At 48.7% G+C, this 17,026-nt stretch overlaps 3 protein-coding genes across 7 annotated transcripts; 2 read left to right on the forward strand and 1 right to left on the reverse strand.

The window, feature by feature from the left end:
• Positions 1-888: 888 nt before the first annotated feature.
• On the forward strand, positions 889-6,439 carry ssrp1a (structure specific recognition protein 1a). 3 transcript variants are annotated; one of them, XM_028968328.1, is made up of 16 exons: positions 889-1,060; positions 1,140-1,333; positions 1,678-1,778; positions 1,852-1,975; positions 2,151-2,254; positions 2,919-3,047; positions 3,115-3,336; positions 3,426-3,498; positions 3,591-3,599; positions 3,954-4,083; positions 4,415-4,460; positions 4,773-4,914; positions 5,095-5,262; positions 5,347-5,447; positions 5,523-5,679; positions 6,114-6,439. In XM_028968328.1, the coding sequence occupies exons 1-16, from the start codon at positions 904-906 to the stop codon at positions 6,174-6,176; spliced, it is 1,920 nt and encodes a 639-aa protein (XP_028824161.1). In that variant the 5' UTR covers positions 889-903; the 3' UTR covers positions 6,177-6,439. The 3 variants fall into 3 exon arrangements, with proteins under 3 accessions (XP_028824161.1, XP_028824162.1, XP_028824163.1); XM_028968329.1 differs by having other exon boundaries at positions 3,594-3,599; XM_028968330.1 differs by lacking the exon at positions 3,591-3,599.
• A 1,890-nt stretch (positions 6,440-8,329) lies between these two features.
• On the forward strand, positions 8,330-12,981 carry p2rx3a (purinergic receptor P2X, ligand-gated ion channel, 3a). Its single transcript, XM_028968266.1, has 11 exons — positions 8,330-8,532; positions 8,929-9,064; positions 9,811-9,874; positions 10,017-10,113; positions 10,955-11,032; positions 11,397-11,538; positions 11,704-11,840; positions 11,929-12,022; positions 12,106-12,171; positions 12,268-12,345; positions 12,452-12,981. The coding sequence occupies exons 1-11, from the start codon at positions 8,387-8,389 to the stop codon at positions 12,584-12,586; spliced, it is 1,173 nt and encodes a 390-aa protein (XP_028824099.1). The 5' UTR covers positions 8,330-8,386; the 3' UTR covers positions 12,587-12,981.
• LOC114782454 (uncharacterized) lies at positions 11,221-16,737 on the reverse strand. Of its 3 annotated transcripts, none has more exons than XM_028968327.1 (5): positions 16,599-16,737; positions 15,391-15,488; positions 14,579-14,984; positions 13,031-13,216; positions 11,221-12,948 (listed from the first exon to the last, which is right to left on the reverse strand). In XM_028968327.1, exons 2-5 carry the CDS (start codon positions 15,423-15,425, stop codon positions 12,787-12,789), a joined length of 789 nt encoding a protein of 262 aa, XP_028824160.1. In that variant the 5' UTR covers positions 15,426-15,488; positions 16,599-16,737; the 3' UTR covers positions 11,221-12,786. The 3 variants fall into 3 exon arrangements, with proteins under 3 accessions (XP_028824160.1, XP_028824159.1, XP_028824157.1); XM_028968326.1 differs by having other exon boundaries at positions 13,043-13,216; positions 15,694-16,737; XM_028968324.1 differs by having other exon boundaries at positions 15,694-16,737.
• Between the last annotated feature and the right edge of the window lie 289 nt (positions 16,738-17,026).

A 17,026-nucleotide genomic window follows, 5' to 3' on the forward strand; every position in this document is an offset into this window, starting at 1 on the left:
CCTACAACCGCCCCGCCCCGGTCTACACCGCCCTCGCCTTTCCTACACCGCCCGCGCCGGTCCTACACCGCCCGCGCCGGTCCTACACCGCCCGCGCCGGTCCTACACCGCCCGCGCCGGTCCTACACCGCGGTCCTACACCGCGGTCCTACGCCGCCCGCACCGGTCCTACACCGCGGGTCCTACGCCACCCACCACGGTCCTACACCACGGTCCTACGCCACCCACCACGGTCCTACACCACAGTCCTACGCCGCCCGCAGCGGTCTTACACGAGACAGTCCTAACCGTTGGTCCTTTACAGCATCACAGCCTTTTGTTGAGTTTTACTTTGATCTGCTGTTTGTCTTTATTTATCTTACGCTGCGCAGCTGTTGTAACTTGAGTGTGTGTGTGTGTGTGTGTGTGTGTGTGTGTGTGTGAGAAGTTGCATTAATTTAAACACAATCAAACTCCTGTTTCCTCAAAAATGTTCTGCCCTCACACACTGGTAAACACACTCGCAATCAGGCCTGAATCTCTCTCACACACACACACACACACACACACACACACACACACACTGCTACACACCAAATGAAACGCACATGCTCACCATCAGCCGTAATTACAGAATTTGGGGAACAGAACCAAAGTTCTCACACAATTAGGGGGGAAGCGCAGAGACCGATCTCACACACACACACACACACACACACACACACACCTGGTGGTGACATGTGGAAGCCATTGGTCCGAGCGCTGATGGGCAGCCCTGGATAAATAAACAGACTGATTGAGCGCGCCCAGAGCGGCCCGTTGGCCGGATTACACTCACCTCGGACGTCCCAGAGGGCCGAGCGGCGACTGATTCATCATTAACCCCCGCCGCTCGTCTTCCTCGCTGCACAATTCCAGAAGAGGATGTTGGAACGTCGGCTTTCTTCATGTGTTTTGCTGCTCTGTGTCCTGCAGGATTTGGAGAAGATCTCTGACTTCTTCAAGGCGAACTATAAGGTGGAGCTGGTGGAGAAGGACATGTGTGTGAAGGGATGGAACTGGGGGATCGCAAAGTTTTCAGGTGGACAAAACTCTGACCCTTGACCCCGATTTTCACCCACGCTGTCGCCGTAGTAACCGCTCCCGCGTGTCCCGCCCAGGCCCGCTGCTGTCGTTCGACGTGAACGACAGCCCGGCGTTCGAGATCCCGCTCTCCAGCGTATCCCAGTGTGCAACGGGCAAAAACGAGGTCACCCTGGAGTTCCACCAGAACGACGACGCCGAGGTGGCGCTGATGGAGGTCCGCTTCTACGTCCCGCCTGGCACCGCCGACGAGGGGTCGGACCCTGTGGAGGTGGGTGTGTACAAATGTGCCGGTGTGTAACACACTCGCCTGTGAACCACAAGACCCGGGTTCAAACCCCACTTATTACCATCGTGTCCCTGAGCAGGACACTTAACCCTGAGTGTCTCTAGGGGGGGAATGTCCCTGTAAATGGGTGGTAGTAGCCTAGCGGGTAACACACTCACCTATGAACCAGAAGACCCGGGTTCAAACCCCACTTATTACCATCGTGTCCCTGAGCAGGACACTTGGGGACTGTCCCTGTAAGTCGCTCTGGATAAGGGCGTCTGGTAAATGCCAGAAATGTGGTTTTGGAACTAAAGAAACGTTCTTAAATGTTCCTCATCCTGCAGGCGTTTGCTCAGAACGTTCTCTCTAAAGCCGACGTCATCCAGGCCACCGGCGACGCCGTCTGCATCTTTAAAGAGCTGCAGTGTCTCACGCCCAGGGGCAGGTAACCACCGTCCCCTGAGCTTAACCCCGCCCCCATAGCGAAGTCTTAAACTCCGCCCCCTTCCCTTCCTCAGGTACGACATCCGCATTTATCCCACGTTCCTGCACCTGCACGGGAAGACGTTCGACTACAAGATCCCGTACACGACGGTGCTCCGCCTCTTCCTGCTGCCACAGAAGGAGCAGATGTTCTTCATGGTAAAATACCCGTCCGTCCCAGTCCGTCTGTCCCACTGTGCGTCGCTTCTGTATTCGTGAAGAGCAACTTTTTAAAAATGTTTTGAAACATTTTTAATTATCATTAGATAAGCTTGATGTTCTGTATATTTTAATAATTCTAAATAATATGAACTTATTCTCATTCCGCCCACAGATCAGTTTGGACCCTCCCATCAAGCAGGGACAGACGCGATATCACTTCCTGATCCTGCTCTTCTCCAAGGACGAGGACATCAGCCTGACGCTCAACATGAGCGAGTGAGTCGTCTCTCTCCGTGCATGTGTGTGTGGTGTGTGTAAAACGCGTGTGTGTGTGTGTGTGTGTGTGTGTGTGTAGGGACGAGGTGGAGAAGCGCTACAAGGGGAAGCTCAGTATGAACGTGTGTATGTAACGTGTGTGTGTGTGTGGTGGGTGTGTGTAAATCTCGTGTGTGTGTAACGTGTGTGTATGTGGTGTGTGTGTGTGTAGGGACGAGGTGGAGAAGCGCTACGAGGGGAAGCTCAGTAAGAACGTGTGTGTGTGTAAAACGCGCGCGTGTGTGTGTGTAAAACGCGCGCGCGCGTGTGTGTGTGTGTGTGTGTAGGGACGAGGTGGAGAAGCGCTACGAGGGGAAGCTCAGTAAGAACGTGTGTGTGTGTAAAACGCGTGTGTGGTGGGTGTGTGTGTAACGCGTGTGTGTGTGTGTGTGTGTGTGTGTGTAGGGACGAGGTGGAGAAGCGCTACGAGGGGAAGCTCAGTATGAACGTGTGTGGTGTGTGTGTGTAAAACGTGTGTGTGTGTGTGTGTGTGTAAAACGCGTGTGTGTGGTGTGTGTGTGTAGGGACGAGGTGGAGAAGCGCTACGAGGGGAAGCTCAGTATGAACGTGTGTGGTGTGTGTGTGTAAAACGTGTGTGTGTGTGTGTGTGTGTGTGTGTGTGTAGGGACGAGGTGGAGAAGCGCTACGAGGGGAAGCTCAGTAAGAACATGTCCGGCTCGCTGTACGAGGTGGTCAGCAGGGTGATGAAGGCGCTGGTCAACAGGAAGATCACGGTTCCCGGCAGCTTCCAGGGGTGAGTTCGCGTTGGACCGGAACCGTCCCGGGGTCCCGGTTCCGCTGACCGCGTCCCTCCTTTCCAGCCATTCCGGGTCCCAGTGCATCAGCTGCTCCTACAAGGCCAGCTCCGGCCTGCTGTACCCGCTGGAGAGGGGCTTCATCTACGTCCACAAGCCCCCGGTCCACCTGCGCTTCGAGGAGATCTCCTGCGTCAACTTCGCCCGCGGCACCACCACCACGCGCTCCTTCGACTTCGAGATCGAGACCAAGCAGGGCTCGCAGTACACCTTCAGCAGCATCGAGAGGTAGAACCGCGCCGCACGGCGGGGGGAACCGGGGAACGCCGGGCCGCTCATCCTCTCTCTCTCTCTCTCTCTCTCTCTCTCCCCCGCAGGGAGGAGTACGGGAAGCTGTTCGACTTCGTCAACGCCAAGAAGCTGACCATCAAGAACCGCGGCTTTAAAGAGGTGAGTCCAGAACGTGCCGCGCCGCGCCACGCCCGGGTTCTGATGCCGTCGCTGACTGCCGCTCTTTTACTCTTCACATGTGTTCATGTCAGCAGAGCAAGGTCGGTAACTGGGCGTGGCCTCCTGGGGGTGTGGCTCGGATGCTTGCGCGCGTGTGTGTGTTCCTGTGGTCCTAATGATTTTGCCGTGTTAGTAATTGCCGCTGTGATGGTGGTCAGTGGGTTCTAATTAACGGGTTGTACTTGGTGAGCCTCCATCTTGGTTGCGCCTGTTGAGTGTGTAGATGAGGTGGAACGTGGTGGGTGGAGAACGTCGGCATCTCTGGGTTTAATTCTGTGGAACTCTGGGCCCTCAAATCAGCCGCCTGGTGTGTGGTGTGTGTGTGTGTGTGCGCTCGCGCTGCTTCTTGCACTGTGTTTCTGGCCCCACTGCATTGTGGGTAATGTCGTGTTCAGGGTATGAAGGCCGCGGACGACCTGTACAGCGACTCGGACGACGACCAGCATGATGCCTACCTGGAGAGGATGAAGGAGGAGGGGAAGATCCGGGAGGAAGGAGGCAGCGACGAATCAGAGGGCAGCAGTGGTGAGTGGCGCACGGGTCGACCAATCAGGGAGATTCCACTACGAATCTCAGTACCTCCATTATCGATGCACTAATTTTCCTTGAATTAATTTGCTCCAACGAGCCGATAAAATGTCAGGTCATCAGGTCACGCTCGCTGGAGCAGAACGAATGCGTGGTCTTCTAAACGTGACGAGGTCCAGTTGTAGATGGTTTTTTAGTTCAACACGTTCCAACTTTTGACCGTCAGGACGTAATCGATTACGTCTCAGCAGAGTCCAGCTGTGAAGATCAGATATGAAATATAACGTCTGTAGATGTGAGACTGACCGTCTTTCTTTACTTCCGACAGATGAGTCCTTCAACCCCGGTGAGGAGGAGGATGACATTGCTGAAGAGTACGTCTCATCGTAACATCTCCCACCGAGTCCTCCGTTTCCCTCCATTGTACACCAGTGTGACCACGCCCATTACCAACATGCAGCTTCTCAGGGCCTTAATTCGAGCGTTCTGATTGGTCAACTGGTGGATATTAGTGATTCGGATGCCCCCCTCAACCACACTCTCTCTCTCACACACACACACACTCTCACATCAGTGGGTTCTGGTCCCACTTCGTCTAATTAATGGTTTTTAATTAAAAACTCACACACACACACTCATGAATGGTGTTTCATCTTCGGTCCGGTGTAACTTCCTCCTCGGTTCAGGTACGACAGCAAGGCTTCTGCCAGCGACAGTGAAGCTGAGAGCGGCAGCAGCGAGGAGGGCGAGAAGAAAAAGTCCAAAGCCAAAGCAGCGAAAAAGAGTACAGCTCCTAAAGAGAAGAAAGAGAAGAAACCCCGGAAAGAGGTGAGGAGTTTCCTGTGGTCGGAGGAAACGAGCGTTACGTCATTCATTAGTACAAATGAGAGCAGAAAAGCAGATGGAACCGTGATGATGAGCTGAAACTATGCGAGCTGTCAGAAGCCATTCCTCCCAGAACCACAGACGCTCCACCGACCCGCTCTCCTCGTCTCTTCTCCACCACAGAAAAAGGCGAAGGACGCCGGGGCGCCCAAACGGCCCATGAGCGCCTACATGCTGTGGCTGAACTCCAGCCGCGAGAAGATCAAGGCGGAAAACCCCGGAATCTCGGTCACCGAGATCTCCAAGAAGGCCGGGGAGATGTGGAAGAAGATCGGCAAGGACAAGAAAGAGGCGAGTGAAGCGTTTCCTGTTTCGTGGTGGATGGATTTCATCGCTCGCTCGCTCACTCTCTCTCTCTCTCTCTCCCCCCGTCAGGAATGGGAGAAGAAGGCGGAGGAGGCGAAGAAGCAGTACGAGCGAGCGCTGAAGGCGTACAGGGAGAGCGGCGGCGGAGAAGCAGCTTCCTCCTCCAAGAAGTAAGAACCCTCCTCGCCGTTTATTCCGTTTTGAGGGAGGGGGCGGGGCTGACCCCAGGTTCATTTGCATTTCAGAAATCAGAAGAAGAAGGTGGGCAAGTCTGAAGACAAGAAGAAGTCTGTAGCGGAGAAGGATCGGGCGCTTAACGAGAGCTTCAAGAGTCGCGAGTTCATCTCCAGCGAGGAGAGTTCCGACGAGTCCGACGGCGCCAAGAAGAGGGGCAAAAGAAAGGTATGGTAACCATGGCGACTGCCCCTCTGACCATGAGGGCCAGGTCACATGACATGCGGCGTTGTGCTCCTGGTGCGCCCCCTACTGGTGCTGAGTGGAATAACGTAGTGCAGGTCTTCACCCGTCCTGGGACGGGGTCTGGTCCTCTGAGGTCCTCAGCAGGTCCATGCAGGTGTAGCAGATGGTGGAAATGAGGAAAGTTCTTCACCCTGTTCTTCACCCTTCAGAACCCCTGAACTGAAACACCTTTCTGTGTAATAAATATTAGAATTTATTGAATAGACACCATCGAACGTGTTCCTTGTACGCGTTGGCTCACGTACTTGGCCCATAAACGTGATTCTGCTTTAGATCGAAATATCTGGGTTCTTTAATCCACTTCTGCGTGCAGAGATCCTGATTCTGGAACCTTGTTCTCTCCCCTCCATCGCCAGCACTCTGACGAGGAGGAGGCGGCGACCACGCCACCAAGCTCCGACGAGTCCGCTTCCGACTGAACGTTTCTGACCCGCGGTGGCCGGTTGGATGGACCAGAACTTTCTGCCGACTCTTCAGTGCACATTTTCTGTTCTACGTTCTTGATTCTCAGCCATTCCAGTACAGGCTTCTGTGGACACTGGAAGGAAAGTAGTTACTGCTGCACTACGTTTCCCATGATTCCTCTCAGGTAGCCCTTCATGCAGGATGGGGAGTGGTGCAGCGAGACCTTCTATCCCATCAATTTATTTCCTTGTTTGAAATGTCAAGTATGTTTTTTTTTTTTTTTTTTTTTTCTCCAATTTTTTTGTAATAAAATGCTGTCATTAAGGTCCAGTGGGGTGTGTGTGTGTGTGTGTGTGTGTGTGTTCTGTTCCTACACCCACTCATCACAGCCAAGTGCATGGTGAGTGCTGATGGTAGTAAAGAGCTCCAGGGTGTGTGTTCCTCATGAGATTCGCTAATGCAGATAATCTGTATGTTTCCTTCACCGCGGTGGACTTGCCGTTCCATCATGAACCACAAGATCCACCATCGGAGATGCCCGACCCCCAAAATAAACCGGCCGCAGTTTCCGTTTAATGTGCCGTTGTGATGAGCTGATATGGTGCGGTGAGAGAAGATGCTGCTGGTCTGGGGTTAAAATGGTGGGAATGTGTTTCTGCTTTGATGTGATACATGAACAAAAGGACAAATTATTTTAATGTCTGTATAAATAAAGTGGGTTTAATGTGGATCAGGTCATTAGTTCTAATGGAGGCAGAAAGCCTGCGGTTCCCTTTTAATACATGAGATGCATAAACGGCAGTTTTACCCACGCGGTGGGAGCAGCTCATTAGTGATTCCAGGAAAAAGGGGGTCAAAGGTCAGATCAAGCTTTCACCACGCGAGGGTCGAGGCGGCCCATTTCCTCGTCTCCTCCTGGTTTTCCCTTTCACAGGCGCGACTCGGCTCTCGCGCCATCGTTTTAAAACCCTCCACATGTGGATGTGTGTGCACATTAGTGGAACGACTTCCATTATTATTATGCTGTTTGCGCCCATGATTATTACAGATGACATCATGCTGGACGCTAAGCAGACATTATCTCTGTAATGGGACCAATTTAAAATGAGATAATGACACACACACACACACGGAGCAGGAAAGACCGTCTGATCTGAGAATAAACCCAGGAACTGGTCCAGTATGGTGATCACCAATAGTTCTGGTGTGGAAAGCAGCATCTGTTCTTCTGGTCCACTCATCAGGACCAGTCGGGACTAGAAACCAAATCCTAGTCATGCTGTCTACTGGGATACTGTACTGGGATATTGGGATAGTGAGATACTGTATTTGGATATTGTCATAGCGGGGTAGTGTGTACTGGCATATTATATTGGGACAGTGTATTTGGATATTGGGACAACGGGATACTGGCATGCTGTATTTGGATATTGGGATACCGTAATGGCATAATAGGATAGCGGGATACTGTATTTGGATATTGTCATAGCGGGGTAGTGTACTGGCATATTATATTGGGACGGTGTGATACTGGGACAGTGTATTTGGATAGCGGGATACTGGCATGCTGTATTTGGGTATTTGAATATTGGGATAATGGCATAACAGGATACTGGCATGCTGTATTTGGATATTGGGATACCGTAATGGCATAATAGGATAGCGGGATACTGGGATACTGTATTTGGATATTGGGATAATGGCATAACGGGATACTGGGATGCTGTATTTGGATATTGGGACAACGGGATACTGGCATGCTGTATTTGGATATTGGGATACCGTAATGGCATAATAGGATAGCGGGATACTGGGATACTGTATTTGGATATTGGGATAATGGCATAACGGGATACTGGGATACTGTATTTGGTTAGCGGGATACCGTACTGGCATATTGGGATACTGGAATACTACTCTCCTATTATACTGCTGTTGAGGAAACTGTTGCATCGTAAAATGTTAAATGTATTAACAGGATTCCATGGTTAGAGATGTGGGTGGAATGAGATGGAGACCCCAGGGACGGGTGGAGGAGGGTGGTTGTGATTATGAGAGGGCGGGACTGACCACTCTCAGACCTTTTTTTTGTTGCATTAATCTAATACTCTCACAACCAGCAGCGGAGGGATCAGAACAATATTCTCAACGTTCCGCTCCACAGGACACTCTGAGGAGCAAAGAAGAGGAACGTTCTGGAACTTAGTTGAATTCTACAGAGACCATGTCCTGTCAAAAGAGGTCAAAGGTTCTGAGCTTCTTCACTGACTTCTTCACCTACGAGACAACCAAGTCAGTGGTGGTGAAGAGCTGGTCAGTGGGCATCATCAACCGAATCGTCCAGCTGCTCATAATCGTCTATTTCATCGGGTTGGTACCCGTCTGTCTGTGTGTGTGTGTGTGTGTGTGTGTGTGTGTGTGTGTGAGTGTGATGGGTTTGATGTGCTCAGTTTTTACTGTTTCCTAATCTGATCAGCGCTGAAATACCTGCTTGGTGGCTGTAAATTTTACACAGAATCCATTGGGGTTCTCCAACAACCACGGCCTGTAATAAAAACACCACTACTGTGCGTTAAACGTGCTTCACATCGAGCAACACACGCACACACACACACACACACACACACACACACACACACACACTCTGTATCATGACGGTGAGAGTAGCATCAGTTCAGTTCCTCACCGGTTCTACACAACATGCTATTCACTAGGTATTTAATCTGCCTCTGTGTGTGTGTGTGTGTGTGTGTGTGTGTTCTGTAGATGGGTGTTTTTGCATGAGAAGGCTTATCAGAACATTGACACAGGAATCGAGTCCGCAGTCATGACAAAGGTCAAGGGTTTTGGTCTGTATAACAACCAGGTGATGGATGTGGCTGATTACGTGGTTCCTACTCAGGTGAGTCGTCATTCAGAGTGTGTGTGTGTGTGTGTGTGTTTTCTGGCATCCCTCTTTTCACATTGAATCCTATTCATTTTGACTCTGATTATGGTCCTTCTTGCATGCAGTTCAACCAAAACCCACCAAATTTATCATGGTGGGTCGGACACGTGCCCTGAACGAGTGAATGGAGTTGAATCGGTTGTTCTGGCATCCGTTCCCCTTTTCAGCATTTCCTTTACTGATCTTGAATGAACCCCAGCAACCACCTACATAATAATTACCAATAATCATACACCCACCGGCCATTTTATTACGGCCACCTGCTCTGACGACGAACCCCCGGACAAAAATCCCCTGGAATTTGGGTTTCTAGTTATTATTATTATTATTATTATGATAAGAAATGTTATGAATGATTTCCTGTTTTTATGCAGGGTGCGTCTGTTTTCTGCATTATTACTAAACTGATTGTGAGTGAGAATCAGACCCAGTCGTTCTGTGCAGAGGTCAGTCTGGATCAATTCTTCTTCTTCATTTTTTCACCAGTTTTAACTATTTATAACAAAACATATTGATCAACCGACCAGTTAAAAAAATAAAGACCATTTTATTTTGAAATATTGTTATATCTCTCGCCCTCTGTCTTGTCTCCCTCTTTCTCTTGCTTGCCCTTTCTCTCACTCTCTTTCTCTCTTACCCTCTCTCACCCTCTCTCACTCTTTCTCTCGCACGCCCTCTCGTCCTCTCTCTCTCTCAATCAGTCCAGTAAGAAGTTTGAATGCGTCTCAGATTCTGACTGTTCATCATTATCAGTACTGGAAAATGGTGAGGTTTTCCTCATGGCCCCAAATGACCTTTCCATGAATAATAGACACTAATCGTTATTGCTGATAAAAAAAAACCATAAATCCATGATGAGAGATGTGTATTGACCTTTGATGTTTTTTCCATGTCTGTTGTGAATCAGGAATCTTGACTGGGAAGTGTGTTGAGGGCCCGAGGGGGGAGAAAAGATGTGAGATCCGAGGCTGGTGTCCTGCTGAAGATGATACGATCAACACTGTGTGAGTCTCATCCTTCACTTCATCTTCTAACTCAGCCTGCTTCAGATGTTCACACCTGCTCACGCCTGCTTCAGATGTTCACACCTGCTCACACCTGCTCACGCCTGCTTCAGATGTTCACACCTGCTAACACCTGCTTCAGATGTTCAGACCTGCTCACGCCTGCTTCAGATGTTCACACCTGCTCACACCTGCTCACGCCTGCTTCAGATGTTCACACCTGCTCACACCTGCTCACGCCTGCTTCAGATGTTCAGACCTGCTCACACCTGCTCACGCCTGCTTCAGATGTTCAGACCTGCTCACACCTGCTCACGCCTGCTTCAGATGTTCAGACCTGCTCACACCTGCTCACGCCTGCTTCACATGTTCAGACCTGCTCACACCTGCTAACACCTGCTTCAGATGTTCAGACCTGCTCACGCCTGCTTCAGATGTTCACACCTGCTCACACCTGCTCACGCCTGCTTCAGATGTTCAGACCTGCTCACACCTGCTAACACCTGCTTCAGATGTTCAGACCTGCTCACACCTGCTCACGCCTGCTTAGATGATCAGACCTGCTCACACCTGCTTAGATGATCAGACCTGCTTACACCTGCTTCAGATGTTCAGACCTGCTCACGCCTGCTTAGATGATCAGACCTGCTCACACCTGCTTCAGATGTTCAGACCTGCTCACGCCTGCTTAGATGTTCAGACCTGCTCACGCCTGCTTCAGATGTTCAGACCTGCTCACGCCTGCTTCAGATGTTCAGACCTGCTCACGCCTGCTTCAGATGTTCAGACCTGCTCACGCCTGCGTCAAAACCTGGTTTCCATCTTTGCTTCTTTATTTCAGGTCTCCCATGAAGGAGGCGGAAAACTTTACCATTTTTATCAAGAACAGTATTCGCTTCCCCATGTTTAATGTAACAAGGTAACTTCCTCTCTACACACACACACAGACACACACACACATTTATACAGGTATAGCCTTATTTGCTGTCTTTACTTGTTTCTAATGTTTAACATCGTTTAATGTTGACAATACACTTCAATTCTTTCTGAGATGGTGTCAGTAAAACATTTTCATCATGCATGTGTGAATATGCATTCATGGTTTCATTTCAAATTGATATTTGTTTATTTAATGTTTATTCTATTTTCTTGATTCATTTGAATTGTTTACTGATTTTAGATTTTAACACATCAGAAAATTGTTTTATAGAAAACACATTCATATGATCGCTGGCAGTCATATGTTTTGTATGTTCTTATTGATTATGGTTTCTGTGTCATAGAGGGAATTTCCCATCCAACATCGATGAGAAGTACATAAAGACGTGTAAATACGACCCGGTGCACAACCCATCCTGCCCCATCTTCAGAGTGGGAGACATTCTAAAATACACCAACGAGAGCTTCAACACAATCGCTTCAACGGTGATTCCGACCCCGATCCAACGATCATTATATTTTACTTCCAGCTAACAAGAGATCAAATGAAAAAATCTCATTCAGTTCTGTCTCCAGTCACACTAATTCCATCTTAATTCCTCCTTAATTCCACCCCACCCTAAATCCACTGTCACTGCTGTCATGGTGCAGGGAGGAGAAATCGGGATAAACGTCGGCTGGGTGTGTGATCTGGACCAGTCGGAGGAGGAGTGCAAACCATCCTACTCCTTCACCAGGCTGGACGACGTGTTCCAGGACAACAAGGTCTCCAAAGGCTACAACTTCAGGTGCTCATTCTCCATCAGCCCAAACCTTCTCACTGGCCGTTCTCCACACAGCGAATTCCTCCCATTCCACACGCTTTTTATTCTGCAGGTTCGCTAAATACTTCCGGTCTCCAGACGGCACCGAGTACCGGACCCTCCACAAAGCGTTCGCCATCCGCTTCGACATACTGGTGTCTGGTAAAGTGAGTGCCGGGTCCATTTCTCCTCATTCCCGGAAGGAGAGCCAAGATGATGTTAATATCCTTCTATCTTCTGACCCCCGCAGGCTGGAAAATTCAACGCCGTCCCGACGGTGATCAACGTCGTAGCAGCATTCACGTCAGTGGGTCTGGTAAGGAATATGGTCTTCATGAAACAGCCTGGGTTTTTGTAGAACCAGACATGGAGATGCTGAGATGAAGCCCCGCTTTTCTCCACCCTGCTGCAGGGAACCGTCCTCTGTGACCTCATCCTCCTCAACTTCCTGAAGGGGGCGGAGCAGTACAAGGCCAAGAAGTTTGAGGAGGTGAGAAAAAGATCTCCTGGTCATATGACCACTGTGGTCCAGAGTTTAGAATCTGGAGCCCTCGCCGTCATGACAATGGACACAGAGTGTTGTCTTGTCACTGCAGGTGACCACTGTTCACACCTCTGAGAGTAACCAGCTCTCCCAGATGTCCCAGGAGAGCCCACGACCCCGTAAAGCCAAACTGGAGGAGAAGCATTCTGAAGACTCAGGGGCTTTCTCCATCGGGCAGCTTCCCTGACCAGATCCACACCCTGCCGGGATTTTTCATACACAGTGAATACAGCGTCCAGTCGGCTTCTGTTGGACCTGAAGTGTGTAACCAACATGCTTGTGTGTTTGTGCTTGCATCAGAAGTGAAATAAAGCTCAGTATTTACAGTCAAAATGGCCTTTTAATCTCCATTTGACGTTTGGTCTCGGGTTACGCTGAAGACTCGGGTCAGTTGTTTTTGGACTTCCTTCTCAAAGCCACAATCCAGTTAGGAAGATTCTGACGCGGTGGTGGTTCCTCCGTCCAGTCGTCTTCGTCAGGTGATTCGCAGGGAGGGACAACAGTGACCGTCTTGGCGAAACGAACACGCCGGACATCATTAGTCCTCCGCTGCAACACAAAACAGAGACAGACAGTGATAGTCTTGTCCAGATGCACCACACACAATGTAGGTGATGAGCTGACCTCTGACCTTTTTGCTTACAGCATCTGTAGACAAAGATGAGCTGGAATCCAGAGAAAGCGAGTCAAGTGGAGAGGAGCAGACGGAAGGTGATGAAGATCTGGAGAGACAAACCAGCAGTTCAGCCTCATCTTCATCCTCCTCTGTTCTCCTGTCCAGAGGACTCTTCAGTGGGGACGTTGGAACCTCAACTGACTGGCAGAAGAGATGATCAGAAAAGATCAAAACCAATTTTGGAGATGGAGATGTTTTTTTTTTTCATTATTCCAGAACAGGAGATATAAACACATAACATTATACTAGTCATATACAGTTTATAAATGAAGAAATATATTCAAGTACAATACAAAAAAAGTCTTCTTCTCTTAACTGCAATGCTGCTGTAATCTTCTCCATCATCATAATCTTCTCATCATCATGAGGGGCAGTGGTGGCCCAGCGGTTAAGGAAGCGGCCCCGTAATCAGAAGGTTGCTGGTTCGAATCCTGATCCGCCAAGGTGCCACTGAGGTGCCACTGAGCAAAGCACCGTCCCCACACACTGCTCCCTGGGCGCTGGTCATGGTGCCCACTGCTCACCAAGGGTGATGGGTTAAATGCAGAGGACAAATTTCACTCTGTGCACTGTGTGCTGTGCTGCTGTGTATCACGTGTGACAATCACTTCACTTTCACTTTCATGATTTGTTTTACTCCCTATCTGAAGTCTATCAAACAGCGTCTGCTAACAACAGCACTCTAAACCTGGACCAAATCTTTATGCAAGTAGTAAAATTAATCTTCATCACTTTTTTGTATCTAAATCCCACACTTGCTCACGTCCCCTCCATCATAAGTTTAATGCGTTACTGTACTTTACATTCATAATTAGGGTAACAAAATATTGCATCTTCTTGTTAGTTTATGTCCAACCCTGAAGGAATCTCTACCTGCTTCATTATCAATCACGTGCATTCGCGTCCACTTTATTTTAACATCCAGATTAGTAGGATTGACCCCTGCCTGCTAAATTCTATATAAATTTGACATTTTTTTGACACTCTCAATTTTTTTTCAGTGTAAAGTGAAGTGATGGTCACTGTGAAACACTGCAGTACAGCACACGGTGACACGGGGAAACGTGTCCTCTGTATTTAACCATCACCCTTGGTGAAAGTGGGCAGTGTGTGGGGACGGGACCTTCATCAAGGGGACCTCAGTGGTACCTTGGCGGACTGGGACTCGAACCGGCAACCTTCCGATTACGGGGCCGCTTCCTTACCTGCTGGGTCAGTATTGATGACCATTTTTGCATTGTTCTTTAATTTTTATTGTAAAGCTTTTATGAAGAATGGTGCCCCTAGTGAGCAGCTGAAGAGAAAAGGTTGAAGCAGAAATGTTGAGGATGGTGGGAAATTTCATCCAGGATGGGACAGAACAGTATTCTGCCATCCCAAACATTGTAGTTCTTCTTGTTTTTTCCTCCAAACGAAACATGTGGTGCACATCAGATCCATTAACTCTAAACCAAACGCAGGCCAAACTCCAAGGTCCACTAGGTTCACACTTACCAGACTTACCTTCAGAAAAGACAAATCCAGAAGGGGGATGAGCTGTGGAGCTGGAATTGGGTTCTGTTCAGGTTCCGCCTCTGTTGAATGGTGTTCTTGGCAGAGAATGACTTCGATGCTCTGTGATTGGTCCAGGTTCAGCTGTGTGGTCTGCAGCTGGGATTGGTTGAGGTCCAGCACAAGTTCAGGGACATTGTAGTTCTCCTTGGCTGTTTCTGATTGGCTGAGCCTAGAACTTATCTCTTCATTCCTCGAGCACATGGTTGTGTTCATGTTGCTTGTTGTAAACTGATCACTCTGTTGCTGAGAAGTAGGTCTGGTTTCTGATTGGCTGTTGGAAATGAACCTGGTCCATTCTGGTTCAGTGAAAAGCTCCTCCATCAGACTGATGGAACCCAGACCAAGGTCAAAATTGCTGAGAGAGAACATGCATGAATTAAAACAAAGATTCAGAAACAAGAAAAGCATCCTGTATTTGGCCCAGTTTAAACTTGTGCTGATCAGTGATTTCCGATTCATCTTGTTTTTCACAAGATCTATGTGTGATGACCTCCACCTCTAAGGTGACTTGAACTCCACAGCTACATCTGCAGCATCAAATAATCATTCCGTTTCAATCAGCCCACACTGAAGTATGATTTCTATGCCTGATATGTGGAGAATTCTGTAAGTAATGATGTCAGAGGAAATGATGACAATTGGCCCCAGGGATATCAGCAGGGGCGTGGCTTCAGTAAACGAAAGAGGAATTTCACATACGTCACATATTAGAGATCAGATGACAAGACCTGAGGTTGAATTAGATGAAGAGACTTATTTACCTAAAGTCCTCACTGTCCTGGTCTGAAGTGTCCATTACATAGCTTTGTTCCAATGTGGATGATTGACAAGATACCTGATGGGCGGATGGCTGAATAGGCTGGGAAAGGAAGGTTGGAATATTAATTATAATAAATATCTTCATATGCATCCATGTCTACAGAAACATTAAACAAACTATGAACTGGGATCAGAAATTCATTCAAATGTTTAATGATTCATTAAATGTGAATGAATATCTGAGCAGGTATCGAGGTGCAATAAAGAGTAGAGTAGAGTAGAGTCATGAATCAGATCTCCTCTACCTGGGATTCTTTCTCTTCCGAGAGCTTCATTGCTTTTTCGTTCTGGGTCCGTTTATCTTTTTTCTTCCAAGACCATTTTTTTGTTTTGGTTTCACTCCATTTTCTCTTGTGGTTCTTCAGCTGCGTTTTAACTTCTCCGTGATCATCTCCCCCTGAGGTTCTAGCAGCGTTTGTTCTGTCCGAGGTGGACTTCTGTGGAAATTTCATTTTGTAATGGCCCAGTTTATAAAGAGCCTGATCCACTGAACTGGGTTTCATAGAGAGGTGGAGATTCTCCTCTGTCCTCCCGATGTAGCTTTTGGGTTCCTCAGAATTCAGGGTTTTTGTGATGTTCTCCTCTGGACTTTCAGTGATCTCCTCACTTTTCTCTGAATTCTGACGGGAGTAAGAAAATATCATCTGCTTCCTGTCCCACCTTGGCATTTCCTCTTCATCGTCTCTGTGTTCTGTAGAATGTGTAGATGAAGCCCACAAGCCCCCATGTCTTCTGGATGCAGGGGAGACAACTCCAGGTTTAGTGCGGAGGCGTACATGATTCCTGCATTCCTGGACCTCTCCAGACAGACACGCGGCGTCAAGATCTTCTGAGTTCTCCTTCAGTTTCTCGTCTTCAGACGTGTGAAGCTTCAGCTTCTGGAGCATGGACTGCAGCAGGGCCTCAGTGTCCGATGCAGGTTTCAAATGAGCCATTCACACTCATACAAGACGTTCAAGCCAGAAGGAGAAAAAGGGCGGGGCTCATTTCAGCAGCTACCAGGCAGCAGGGCTTCTATGGTGGACAAACAGGATTCATCCCCCACTCAGTTTTCCAGAAATGTTTCAGTCTACCGAAAGTGCCTGCGATTTAAATCGTTCCTCATTTTTACATTGAATAGCTTCTTCTCCTCCTCCTTCCTCCCACCTACCCTGTTCCTTTTGCTCAGCTCGGCGTTCCTTCTCTTTCGTGCACCTTTTCCTGATTTCTCTGGACTGGTTTCTTACTGCCAGCATATTGGTTTTATTTCTGAGAGCAGGTGAAGGGCTCAGTCCTCAGCCCTGATCTCGACTAACCTGAAAGACTAGTGAGTCCACATGACTTTCCTCATTTCTATCCACGTGACTCTGACATTCACTCACATTCTGGATGTGTGCAACTGTGCACAAGTCCATAAGCAGATACTACATCACAACTGCCACGCACGGCGCGGTTATGATGATTTATTGACTTCTGGCTGAGGGCGTGGCCCTCAGTTTTGGGGTTGATGAGGATGAGTGCAAGGAGAACATGGGTGTAGTAGGTTCAGTAGGGGTTATGTATTTGTACCCTGCGTGTGTGTTTTTGTGGATGTTTGAT

This window comes from Denticeps clupeoides, unplaced genomic scaffold (genome assembly GCF_900700375.1).
Source record: "Denticeps clupeoides unplaced genomic scaffold, fDenClu1.1, whole genome shotgun sequence".
Classification (NCBI taxonomy): Eukaryota; Metazoa; Chordata; class Actinopteri; order Clupeiformes; family Denticipitidae; genus Denticeps; species Denticeps clupeoides.

What these genes read in the sequence shown, in the direction of transcription:
- ssrp1a (XM_028968328.1), top strand. Translation starts at nt 904, where the DNA reads ATGTTGGAACGTCGGCTTTCTTCATGTGTTTTGCTGCTCTGTGTCCTG. An exon ending in AGGGGTCGGACCCTGTGGAG is followed by an intron (nt 1,334 to 1,677) that starts GTGGGTGTGTAC and finishes CTCATCCTGCAG; the next exon opens with GCGTTTGCTCAGAACGTTCT. An exon ending in ACCTTCAGCAGCATCGAGAG is followed by an intron (nt 3,337 to 3,425) that starts GTAGAACCGCGC and finishes TCTCCCCCGCAG; the next exon opens with GGAGGAGTACGGGAAGCTGT.
- p2rx3a (XM_028968266.1), top strand. Translation starts at nt 8,387, where the DNA reads ATGTCCTGTCAAAAGAGGTCAAAGGTTCTGAGCTTCTTCACTGACTTC. An exon ending in TCAACACAATCGCTTCAACG is followed by an intron (nt 11,539 to 11,703) that starts GTGATTCCGACC and finishes GTCATGGTGCAG; the next exon opens with GGAGGAGAAATCGGGATAAA. An exon ending in ACATACTGGTGTCTGGTAAA is followed by an intron (nt 12,023 to 12,105) that starts GTGAGTGCCGGG and finishes TGACCCCCGCAG; the next exon opens with GCTGGAAAATTCAACGCCGT.
- LOC114782454 (XM_028968324.1), bottom strand. Translation starts at nt 16,383, where the DNA reads ATGGCTCATTTGAAACCTGCATCGGACACTGAGGCCCTGCTGCAGTCC. An exon ending in CGGAAGAGAAAGAATCCCAG is followed by an intron (nt 15,489 to 15,693) that starts GTAGAGGAGATC and finishes TTCCTTTCCCAG; the next exon opens with CCTATTCAGCCATCCGCCCA. An exon ending in CAGATGCTGTAAGCAAAAAG is followed by an intron (nt 12,949 to 13,030) that starts GTCAGAGGTCAG and finishes TTTGTGTTGCAG; the next exon opens with CGGAGGACTAATGATGTCCG.